General features: G+C 42.2%; 1 protein-coding gene across 6 annotated transcripts in view; it reads right to left on the bottom strand.

Moving 5' to 3' along the window:
• The window catches only part of SNTG1 (syntrophin gamma 1), a 391,921-nt gene that overhangs the window by 82,036 nt on the left and 297,620 nt on the right, over positions 1-12,265 (bottom strand). For all 6 annotated transcript variants that reach the window (XM_070477087.1, XM_070477085.1, XM_070477089.1 and 3 more), the window contains 2 exons: positions 9,658-9,740; positions 1,330-1,460 (listed from right to left, as the gene is read on the bottom strand). In XM_070477087.1, the coding sequence (XP_070333188.1) occupies positions 1,330-1,460; positions 9,658-9,740 (214 nt within the window). The remainder of the gene's footprint in view (positions 1-1,329; positions 1,461-9,657; positions 9,741-12,265) is intronic.

The following is a 12,265-nucleotide window of genomic DNA, read 5'->3' as shown; positions in this document are numbered from 1 at the left end:
AGAAGACAGCAGGCACAAACTAGAAGCGGTCTTCGTCAAAGAACTTGAGGACTCAGCCATGACCTGGATGCCTTTAACGAAGGCTTCCAGAACCCAGAGCTGTGAGAAACCATTTCTGTTGTTTGCTGCGAGTACTGGGGCTTCTCAGGTGGCACAGTGGTAAAGTACCCACCTGCCAAGGCAGGAGACACAGGTTAGATCCATGGGTTGGGAAGATCCCCTGGAGGAGGAAATGGCAAACCACTCCAGTATTCTTGACTGGAGAATCCCAGGGACAGAGAAGCCTGGTGGGGCAACAACCTATGAGGTCACAAAAGAGTCTGACATGACCAAGTGACTAGAGAACAACAACTGCTATTATCTGCCATATTTTGTCACAGCAGCCTGGAAGGACTAAGACATATGGTGTAATGTTTAGACAATAACTAAAACCAAATAAAAGGTGTATATATAGTGATATAATAGAGGCAATATTAACATTTGAAAATTAAAAATAAGTTTAAAAAAACAGAATAGGAAAAACTAGCGTGTTGATACAAACAACTTTTTTTCTTGAATATATGCAAAACTCTCAAATTTCAACAGTAAAAAATAAAAAGGTAAAAATATGTAAGTCAAGCCAATGACCAAATGATGAAGAAACAAAGGGATATTTCACCAAAGAGGATTTCCTGTGATAAATATGCAGGTGGAAAGATGCTCAACATCATTAGGACACACAAGTTCAGGTCATGTAACACAGTGTAACCACATCTTACATCCATAGGAAGGCTCAAGTGGAAGATGGCAGCAACTCTAAGTCTGCAGCTGCTGGGCTGAGCGAGGTGACCCGAGGAGTGGCTGCTGGACTCTCTACCCCTTTCCCACACTGACCGCTCTGGCTCATAGGGACCTCAGGCCCCACTCTACCTGTCCTCCCCAAGATGGGGTGAGGTGGTGGGCGGGGGCTGACTGCCCCGCAGCTTCCCCTCCATCCCTGCCGCTGTGAGCAGGTTCCACGGAGAGCTGGGGGTTCACCATCACCTGAAGCAACAGCACAGTGTCCACCGCCCCAGCCTTCCACCCTCTCTGGTGGCAGCAAGGCCGGCCCAGCACCGAGCGGAGGCCCACGTGGAGGACGGCCACGGGGGTGGAGCTGGTGTCTGAGGGTTCCCAGGCTCGGTCAGCCGGGCTGAGAAGCAAGCCAAGCCCACGCCCACCACATGCACTGCGGAGTGTTTGGTACGTGACCCTCTTCCCACTATTGGAAGCACACCGAACAGGGAATCACAGCCCCATCACCAGTCAGACTCCAGGCCTCGCCATTGGCGCGGCGCCGGTGGAACTCACCGGCTCAGGTCGGTCCCGGGCAGGTACTGGGAGAACCGTGAGTGCAGCAGTGGGATGAGCCTCAGGTCGCACCACCGCTTCTCCCACCGCAGCCCCGGGGACGCGGGCCACGACGAGCAGGACAGCGTGTCCTGAAAGGAAAACAGACTTTCAGCGTCGCAGCCACAAACCCCTTCCACCATAGGGCTATTTCCCCCTAAGCAATCCAAAGACAGGGACAGAATTCCATGGAATATCCATATTCACTGACAATGAAATTACATTTCCTAATGTCTCCATTAATGGAATCCTATAAGAAAGTGAGGAGGGAATCGTTGAGATGAAAAATCATAGTGAAAAACATATGAAAATAATGGGTCAGGAGCTGGAAGAAAAAATAAAATTCTGACAACTGAATCCATTCAAGAATGCAAAGATGGGTCAAAACTGTAACTGCGATGAACTAGTAGGTAACAAAAAATAAGTTCAATTAGCAAGTATTTTCTATCTGTGAAGCACAAAACATTACAAAGGCTTGTGATTCATTGGTTAGTTAAAAATATTTTTGAACAGAATAAATATTCTTCTAAAACAACTCTCAAACAGTACTCAAGGAAATTATTGTCAATTTATTTAACTTTATGTTTATAAGACATTCGTATTTTCCTGTATTGTTTTAAAGTTATGTTAAGATAACCACTCAGTCAGTTCAGTCACTCAGTTGTGTCCGACTCTTTGCGACCCCATGAACTACAGCATGCCAGGCCTCCCTGTCCATCACCAACTCTTGGAGTTCACCCAAACCCATGTCCATCGAGTCAATGATGCCATCCAACCATCTCATCCTCTGTCATCCCCTTCTCCTCCTGCCCTTCATCTTTCCCAGCATCAGGGTCTTTTCAAATGAGTCACTACTGGTTTGAAATGCCGTGTATTTTAAATTCCATAAAAAGTCTGTTTTTTTTCCTTTTGTACAGAGAAGACATTTGAATAAAATTTGAGCTTTCCAGTGGGTGTTGATCAGTGTTTCTTTCATTTTCTTTCACTGTTGGATTTCTCCCTGGCTCTAGTACAAGGAATGATGCTGGTGTGTAGGTCGGCCTGGGTTCTACCAGCCAAGGCTCAGTTTGCTCAGAGAGCTGTTGATGTGGATTTCTCTCTAGTCTAGAGATTCTTAGTGCATAGACGGGTGCTCAGTCATGTCTGGTTCTTTGTGTCCCCATGGACTGTAGCCCACCATGCTCCTCTGTTCACGGGATTTCCCAGGTAAGAATTCTCTCATTCTTGAGTGACGATACTAGAAGGAGATTCTGTTTTAGTCTAAACATTGAACCTCTGTGAGTCTAGATATTATTAGCCTTTTTTTCTAGTATTAATTTCTTCAAAATTGCTTATGGCAAAAAAAAGGTCCCATTATTTTCACTAAAGGTTGAGTAGTCTCTGGGATTACTATGTTAATTGTCAACAGTTGTGCCAGTGAAAGTCTATGAAATCCTTGGAGCAGTCTGGAGCACCTGGAAGGGAGGTCTGGCTGAGATGGTCAGGAGGCCCCTTTGGTGTCCAGTCTCTTGGGCACTCAGCCTTTGTGCAGGATAGCTGCATTCAGGGCTTCCATGGTGATGGAAATGCAGAGACCCAGAGTTCACATCAACCATCCCCTTTCTCCTTGTATCAGATGTCACAGTCAGCACGTGACCCAGGTGATCCAGTAGCTGTGCACCAGGGGGAGAGTGCTGAGGCCGCCATTAGAATGAAGCCACCTGGGTTCAGAATCATGCTTCCCCAACTGATAAGTCCTGGGAGAGTCACTTGCCACGTCTGTGCACCCATGCACCTGTCTCCAAAGTCATGGCTGTCACCAAGGAAACCCACAGCTTCTCCTAAGTCTTTTCTGCACAGGGATACTTGAAACCACCATCCTATGTGACATGCTGGGGAAAACAGATGTGGTTTCCATGGCCAGGCTGGACCTGACCAAGCAGCCCTGTCCCTAAGCCCAAAGCAGCGAGCGACAGAAACCCACTTGTGGGCTTTTGCTCGAGGCCCCACCTGGGAGGCTGTGCACTCAGACATTGACCCAAGGCCCCCAGCTGGTGAGCTGCAGTGTCAGGATCCATTCGGACCTATATCCCTCTGACTCTGCAACCAACATGTGGCCCAGCTGCTGCTGCTAAGTCGCTTCAGTCATGTCTGACTCTGTGCAACCCCATAGTCGGCAGCCCACCAGGCTCTGCCGTCCCTGGGATTCTCCAGGCAAGAACACTGGAGTGGGTTGCCATTTCCTTCTCCAATGCATGAAAGTGAAAAGTAAAAGTGAAGTCGTTCAGTCGTGTCTGACCGTTAGCGACCCCATGGACTGCAGCCTACCAGGCTCCTCCGTCCATGGGATTCTCCAGGCAAGAGTACTGGAGTGGGGTGCCATTGCCTTCTCCAGTGTGGCCCAGAGCCCAACATAAAACATTCATAATCAGAGCTGAAACAATGGAAAGAATGACTCAGATTTTTGTCTTGATTATTTCACAATTCTGCAAAGTAATTTCAGGCAAATTATTTACAGATGGACCCTCGTTGTTCATGAAAAGCACAAAGAACTCCTCTCACTCCATTGTTCCTGAACAAATGGACAGAAAAAGTAAAAGAACATAAAAGACATAGGAAATGGAATATGGAGAATGAAATCACCATAGGAGAGGATGATAAGCTTTACCAATTACATTTTATAGACTTCGTGTGCTGGCAGGTATGAAAATACACATGACCTTTGACCTTCCGATATAGCACCTCAACCTGGAGTCTTTAAGTATCAAAGTTGAAAAATGTCACTTTCTTGCACATTTCTTTCTCATAAAAAATAAGTTATAACTCCCACTTCAGCTATTGAAATAATCAAGGTTAGTGCATTTCATTTTACAGATCTGTTATTTATAATGAAATATCTGGTGTCTTTTGAAAATTATTTATATTTATTGTTTAAATTATGACAGTAGAATATAAATTTACTTTCTAGTCTTTTTCTGTAACAACTGCCAGAATTATTTTTAATTGCATACAAAATGATCTAACAACACAAAGATCTTTATGGTTTTAAGGCCCATAACTAACTTTCAAAAGATTTATTCTTCAATGTCAAGGATGTTGTTCCCTATAATATTAACAGCACAAATGGGAAAAGTAGCATTAACATAGTTTTTGCTTTAAAAGAAACTCTTGCCTGACACTTCAGACTATAATATAAAGCTACAGTCATCAAGACAGTATGCTACTGGCACAAAGAAAGAAATATAGATCAATGAAACAAAATAGAAAGCCCAGAGATAAATCCACACACCTATGGACACCTTATCTTTCACAAAGGAGGCAAAAACATACAATGGAGAAAAGACAATCTCTTTAAGAAGTGGTGCTGGGAAACTGGTCAACCACCTGTAAAAGAATGAAAGTAGAATACTTTCTAATACCACACACAAAAATAAACTCAAAATGGATTAAAGATCTAAATGTAAGACCAGAAACTATAAAACTCCTAGAGGAAAACATAGGCAAAACACTCTCTGACATAAATCACAGAAAGATCCTCTATGACCCACCTCCCAGAATAATGGAAATAAAAGCAAAAATACACAAATGGGACCTAATTAAACTTAAAGGCTTTTGCATAACAAAGGAAACTATAAGCAAGGTGAAAATACAGACTTCAGAATAGGAGAAAATAATAGCAAACAAAGCAACTGACAAAGAATTAATCTCAAAAATATACAAGCAGCTCACGCAGCTCAATACCAGAAAAATAAATGACCCAATCAAAAATGGGCCAAATAAATAAACAGACATTTCTCCAAAGAAGACATACAGATGGCTAACAAACACATGAAAAGATGCTCAACATCACTCATTATCAGAGAAATGCAAATCAAAACCACAATGAGGTAACATCTCACGCCAGTCAGAATGGTTGCTATCAAAAAGCCTACAAATAATAAATGCTGGTGAGGGTGTGGAGAAAAGGGAACCCTCTTATACTGTTGGCAGGAATGCAAACTAGCACAGTCATTAAGGAGAACAGGGTGGAGACTGCTTAAAAAAACTGGAAATAGAACTGCCATATGACCCAGCAATCCCACTGCTGGGCATCCACACTGAGGAAACCAGAATTGAAAGAGACACATGTACCCCAATGTTCATCACAGCACTGTTTATGACAGCTGTGGAAGCAACCTAGATGTCCATTGGCAGATGAATGACTAAGAAAGTTGTGGTACATATACACAATGGAATATTACCCAGCTATTAAAAACAACACATTTGAATCAGTACTAATGAGGAGGGTGAAACTAGAGCCTGTTATACAGAGTGAAGTCAGAAAGAAAAACACCAATACAGTATATTAATGCATATATACGGGATTTAGAAAGATGGTAATGACAACCCTATATGTGAGACAGCAAAAGAGACATAGATATAAAGAACAGATTTTTGGACTCTGTGGGCAAGGCGAGGGTGGGATTATTTGAGAGAATAGCATTGAAACATGTATATTATCGTATGTAAAATAGATGACCAGTCCAAGTTTGATGCATGAAACAGGACACTCAAAACTGGGGCATTGGGACAACCCAGAGGGATGGGATGGGGAGGGAGGTGGGAGGGGGTTTTGGGATGGGGAATACATGTATACCTGTGACTAATTCATAGCAATGTATGGCAAAACCACCACAATATTGTAAAGTAATTAGTCTCCAATTAAAATAAATAAATGAATTAAAAAAAACTTTTCACAAAATGTAACACATTTCAAGGTATATTCCCATTCAGTGATCTCAAGAACAATGATCAGGCCAAAATAGAAATGCATACAGAGCAAAAGTGTGTTGTGTCAGTCACTCAGTCATGTCTGACTCTGTGACCCCAAGGACTACAGTCCACCAGGCTCCTCTATCCATGTGATTTTCCAGGCAAGAACACTAGAGTGTGTTGCCATTCTCTTCTCCAACAGATATTCCTAACTCAGGGATCGAACCTCCATCTCCTACATTGGCAGGTGGGTTCTTTACCATCTGAGCCACCAGGGAAGCCCATATAGGGCACAATTCAGATCCAAATTTCATTAAGGACTTGGCATAGAAAGCGTTGATTAAAGGTGAATAGTGAGAATGTTTCTCAGGATCTGGTGAGCTAGTCACCTGAGTTTAAGCCACCTGGTGAGCACAAGGCAAACTCTCTCTTCACCTTGATGAGCAAACTGGGAAAATCTCATGTGTCCTAAAATTAGTGTCCTCAAGTCCTTGGGAGGACTAGGCTATACTGTTATGTAAGGCAGTGGAGTGATATTAACATATCATCAGGTGTTATTTTCTCATATGTTTCAAATGTTGTCTTAAATACGTAAGCAATGTTTCAGGAAACTCAAACAGCATCTGCTTACTCAAAATTTGTTTCAGAAAATAAATATGGCACAGGAACTGAACACAGCATCCCTGGGCTGGTCAGAAATGAGGAGTAGACACAGCAAGGACTGATGCTTCTCCTAGGGACCTGACTCCACGATGCATGCTTGTTTCGGGAACACATGCCACAAGGCGCCCTGCTGTCCAGGTTTCCATGTGCCTCATTATCTGTGATGAGTCAGAAGGACACAGGCCCCTAATCTTATGAATCTCTGAGTAGACCGTCCTCCACCCCCCAAACCAGCTGCCAAGTCTGTGTGACGCACTAATTTCTGAGTGGCCTCGCGTTTGGTATAAAAGCTACCAATTCTGGTTGATTCAAATTAAGTCAGATGTTTAAAGTCTCTAGCAGACCTTTCTCTGATATTTAGGATGCTAATGTCCACAGTTCTTTTTCTGGTAGTGTTACAGTTTATTTCATGCATTTGCCTATAGATTTGGGGTTTAACATTTTTTTGGGTCAGGAACCATAATTGTTTCCCATAGCACCTAGACGAGTTCCCACATGGTAGGTTCTCAGTAAATATCTATTTGATTGAGATGCAATGCAATTATTGTCTTTACTTTTACTTTAATTTATATGTGTCTTGATTCTTTTTTTTTGTGTGTGTGTGTGTGTCTTGATTCTTATTGTCTTATTGCAAGTGCTATTAGTTCCTTTAAAGATCCTTGCATGCCTGTGTGTGATAAGTCATTTCAGTCATGTCCGACTCTTTGCAACCCTATGGACTGTAGCCCACCAGGCTCCCCTGTCCATAGGATTCTCCAGGCAAGAATACTGGAGTGGATTGCTATGCCCTCCTCCAGGGGATCTTCCCGACCCAGGAATCAAACCCTCCTCTCTTACCTCTCCTGCTTGGCAGACAGGTTTGTTACTATTAGTGCCACCTGTGAAGCCCTAAAGATCCTTAGCAAAGCCAAACAATGTTCGATCCTAAGGCTTAAAATGGAAATCAAACATGCCTCTTGAAGTGGAAAGACATAACTCAGAAAGAAAAGTTTATGATGATGGAGTTTTTGAAGATCTGACAGTTGGATTTATTTGGAACAGTTGTGCTGTGGGTCTGCTGAATGGTTTGCTTACTGCAGTCAGATCTTTGTAAGGAAGACATTGACTCAAGCACCACACTGAGGCACAGGTGGTGAACTCAAGTCCACCGACACTGCTGTGTGTGTCGGGAAGAGGTGAAAGCAGCGTGAATGACTCCCACCCACCGACCTTCCTCTTCCCATCTCCTTATTACAGAGAGGTCCACGGGTACGGGGCAGGGACTAGAAAAACGTCACCCAGCACGTTCAGCTCTGCAGAACAGCTCTTCCCGTCTCAGGAGAGAGCCGAGATGGAGGCTCAGGTGTGAGGGTCATATGGGGGAGATCTCCGGAGAAAGGGAATGAGGAGGGAACCTGGCAGGATGTGGGCTCCTGATAGGTGGAGTGGGCACTGTATCGCCTGCCTGGCAAGGCTGGAGGGCTGCTCCTTGCCGCATCTCTGCGTCCTTGGCTGCAGCCACAGTGGGGACAGGGCGCTGAGCCCTGATTCCAGGCAGAGGCTCCTTTCAGAGGGGAGGCGGTCGACTCAGAGCTGTGGGGGTCAAGGCATCACCCGTGAAAGGACCCGAAAGACAGCAGAGGCGTCACGAGCATGTTGACCACAGGGATGGACGAGAGCACGCAGGAGGGGGAGGCTGAGCTGGGGCGGCGAGATGGAGCTGACGGGCACGCGGACGGACGCCTGTATTCACTTCGTACACAAGCACTCATTGTTTGCGTCACTCGGACCTTGCCGCCTTCTGAAGACCACATTTTAGATATTATCCATGGTGTGACAGTTACTTCTCTGGTCACAGAAGTAAGCGAGAAGGGCAGTGAAGTACCAGATGTGGCTGGTTTACTCTTGTAGAGACAACCCTGGTGGTGCCAATCGTTCCTCTTTCAGAACAAAAAAGGCAAAGGAAAATGACTGGGAGCCTACAGGAGCTGGCTGAGACTGATGCTTTGCGATTCAGTGCACTGAGGCCAGAGGCGTGAAGATGCTCAGAAGCAGGACTTTGAAGTGAAATGCCACGGTGAGGTCAAGAATTTCCAATGGAGAGTGAATCATACAGGTCAGAGGAAGCTCCACGTCTTATACATCCTAATACTTGGAATAGAAAAATAAAATTCTTCATAAGTGAGCTCTGCTTCTCTTCAAGTTTGTGAGCACAGGGGTAAGTGACCGTCTCACATTTAACCGGAAGGATTCGTTTTGTCTTTAGAATGTGCGCATGTTTCAAAGGGTGAAATACAAGAAAGTTCAAAACATTTACAAAAGAAAAAGAACTGCTTACTCCAAAGTACAGGTGGAAAATAAAAATCAGCACTTTATTAAATGTGTATAAAACCAACATGCTGATTTTATCAATTATTAAATACAGATCTACTTTAACATCTCTCACATTTTACACAATGTGTAGATTAGATTTTCATCTTTATCACTTTGCATTAATTCCCTGGTGTGAGTGAAGGTGGCTAAGAAATCCTAATATATCACAAATTATATAGCTACTTTTCGTGAAATAATTTCAAATGAAACATGATAACAAATTATGTCAAATTACATAGAAGATGCCATGTTATAAAATGATTTATGATGTTCTATGTGACCTCTCGAAGTTAAGTCTCTACAGCTTACGAAGGACTTGGTGCAGACCTGAGAGGAGAAAAATGACATTAAAAAAATAATAGACCTACTTATTTACCTCCTCCCTGGATTAGCGTAATTCTGAAAAAGTAAAGCAGCCAAGGATTTCAAGTCTGTCAGAGAAGCCAGGTCCCAGAGCAGTTTGAGCAAATTCTAACTCGGTGTACCCTGGGCTTTGTCTAGGCTCCCTCCTCATTAGTGGGGACCGTGCCCTGGGCATCTTACTGTGTTGTTGGGATGGTAGTTGAGGTGCAGGCCACTGTCACAGAGCGGGGAGGAGGTGCCGCTGCTCTGGTCGCTCGGCGCACCTGCGGGAAGAGGCAGAGCGTTGCTGGTTAGAAGCCCACCGGCTCTGCATGGACATCTGTACCGTGAACTTCAGGTCACTTCAGGTATCATGCAGGCCAGGTAGTAAAATTATCGCTGCTTTATTTATGTCAAAGCCAGAGTTTTGGAAGTAAGCAAAAATAAAAATTAAAACCTAAAGTGGACCCTAAAACAGACCTGTAAATATTAATCTTTGATTTCAGAAGCATTAAGGTTTTATTAAGGGAAGCATTCAACCATATAAAAATACTATTTCATTTTATTACCCGAAGAGGCCTATTCTTATGAACCATACTTAGAATGGTGCAAGATTTTGTTTGTCTACAAAGTCCTACTTAATTTTCTGTACTAATCTACTAGCAAATCTCGTGTGTATTTACCATAATGCAAGGTTTGTAAGTGCTCTGTCTTCACAATCGCTCTGCTGTGTGCACTGTCACTGGGAGCACCTTCATTGACATGCCATCAATTTACAACTAAAATACTTCATATTAGATCCTCATGAGAAAACTACAGATATCTGTTTTTAAGGATGAGTAATATATGTCTTAAAGATTTGTGATTATCTAAGATTTTACAATTCAGTAATTGTTTGAAAGACATAATAACCTTGGTACCAAAATCCCACTAAAACATCACAGGAAAAGTACATCTGGAAATCTTTAAAGAATATAGATTAAAATATAATAACAATACTTTAGCAAATTAAAACCTGTAATATATCTATAAAGATACAGCATGACCATAGTGTTTATCCTAGGAATGCAAGCTTTATTTGGCATTCAAAATCAATTTTTAAAAAGTTACGATATCAACAGAAAAAAATGTTTTTAATGTAATATCTCAATGGATGAAAAAATACTTGACACAATTCATAACTTCTACTAAAACAAATAAAGAAAAAGAAAAATCTTCAGGAACCAGGATTAGAAGGGTGTCTCTATTCTAACCGGGGCTTCCCTCGTGGCTTAGCTGGTAAAGAATCCACCTGCAGTGTGGGAGACCTGGGTTCGATCCCTGGGTTGGGAAGATCCGCTGAAAACAGGAACGGCTACTCACTCCAGTATTCTGGCCTGGAGAAGTCTATGGACTGTATAGTCCATGGGGTCGCAAAGAGTTGGACATGCCTGAGTGACTTTTGCTTTCTATTCTAGCCCAATAAAAGGCACCTATGTTATACAGAGCAAAGTAAGTCAGAGAAAGAAAGACAGATATTGTATATTAATGCATATATGTGAAATCTAGAAAAGTGGTACAGGTGAACCTATTTGTAGGACAGGAATGGAGACATAGACATAGAGAAGAGACTTGTGGACATAGTGGGGAAAGGAAAGAGTGGGATGAATGGAGAAAGTAGCATCAACATACACACTCACCATGTATAAAGTAGATAGCTAGGGGGAAGCTGCTGAATAACACACGGATCCCAGCCTGGTGCTCTGTGATGACCTATAGGGGTGGGGTGGGGGAGGGAGGGAGACTCACGAGGGATGGGAATTATGTATAATTATGGCTGATCTATATTGTTGTGTGGCAGAAACCAACACAACACTGTAAAGAAATTTTCCTCCAATTAAAAATAAATTAAATAACTAAATTAATAATTAAAAGGGCAACTATGAGCACCCACAGCTGATGGCACGCTTAACAGTGAAAAGCTGGATGGTGTCCACCAGTATCTTGCGCAGGGGAAGGACATCTGCACTTAGGACTTCTTTCAATACTTTACTAGAGGACCACCCCATTACTATTTGCAAAACCAAGAAAAAACAAGGAATTAAAGACATATAGCTTGGAAAGAGACAAGCAAAACTCACTATTTGCAGATGACGTAACTTCATATGTGGAAAAGCTTTTACAAAGCACAAGAAATCTTATTAGAATTAGTAAGGAAATTAAGCTATGTTGCAGAATGTCAATATATAAAAATGCTTGTTTTATTGTTTCTGTATGCTAGCAATAGATAATTGGCAAATTAAATCTTTAAAATATTACACTAAAATAGAAAAACATAAAAGACTTAAATTTAATGAAAGATATGATATACTTTCCCATTGGAAACACTAAAATATTGACAGAAAAAATAAAATATAAAGAGATGGAAAGATATGTTTGTGAAATGAAATATTTAAAGTTGTTAAGGTGTTAAGTATACTAACTGTTTATCAATTCAATCTAGTCACGTTCAAAATCATAATAGCTTTTTTATATGGAAACTGATATGCTATTTATAAAATGTATGCAGCAATGCAAGGATCTAGAATAGCTGAACAACCTTGAAATATTGTAAAGTTGAGGAACCTACCCTGGATGACTTTTTAAAGTAGTATAAAGCTGCAATGATCAACACTGTGGTTTTGTTGAAAGAATACAGTATGCTTAAATTAATGGAAATCTGATGGTGATTCCTTCATTCTTGATTCCTACCTCAGAACCAAAATGTTATTACTATAAGATAGATTATAAACTTAAACACAGAAATCAATGTTATAGGGACTCCCCTGGT

The sequence above is a fragment of the Odocoileus virginianus genome, chromosome 15 (genome assembly GCF_023699985.2).
Source record: "Odocoileus virginianus isolate 20LAN1187 ecotype Illinois chromosome 15, Ovbor_1.2, whole genome shotgun sequence".
NCBI classification, from domain to species: Eukaryota; Metazoa; Chordata; class Mammalia; order Artiodactyla; family Cervidae; genus Odocoileus; species Odocoileus virginianus.
This window is presented reverse-complemented; position numbering and strand designations above follow the sequence as displayed.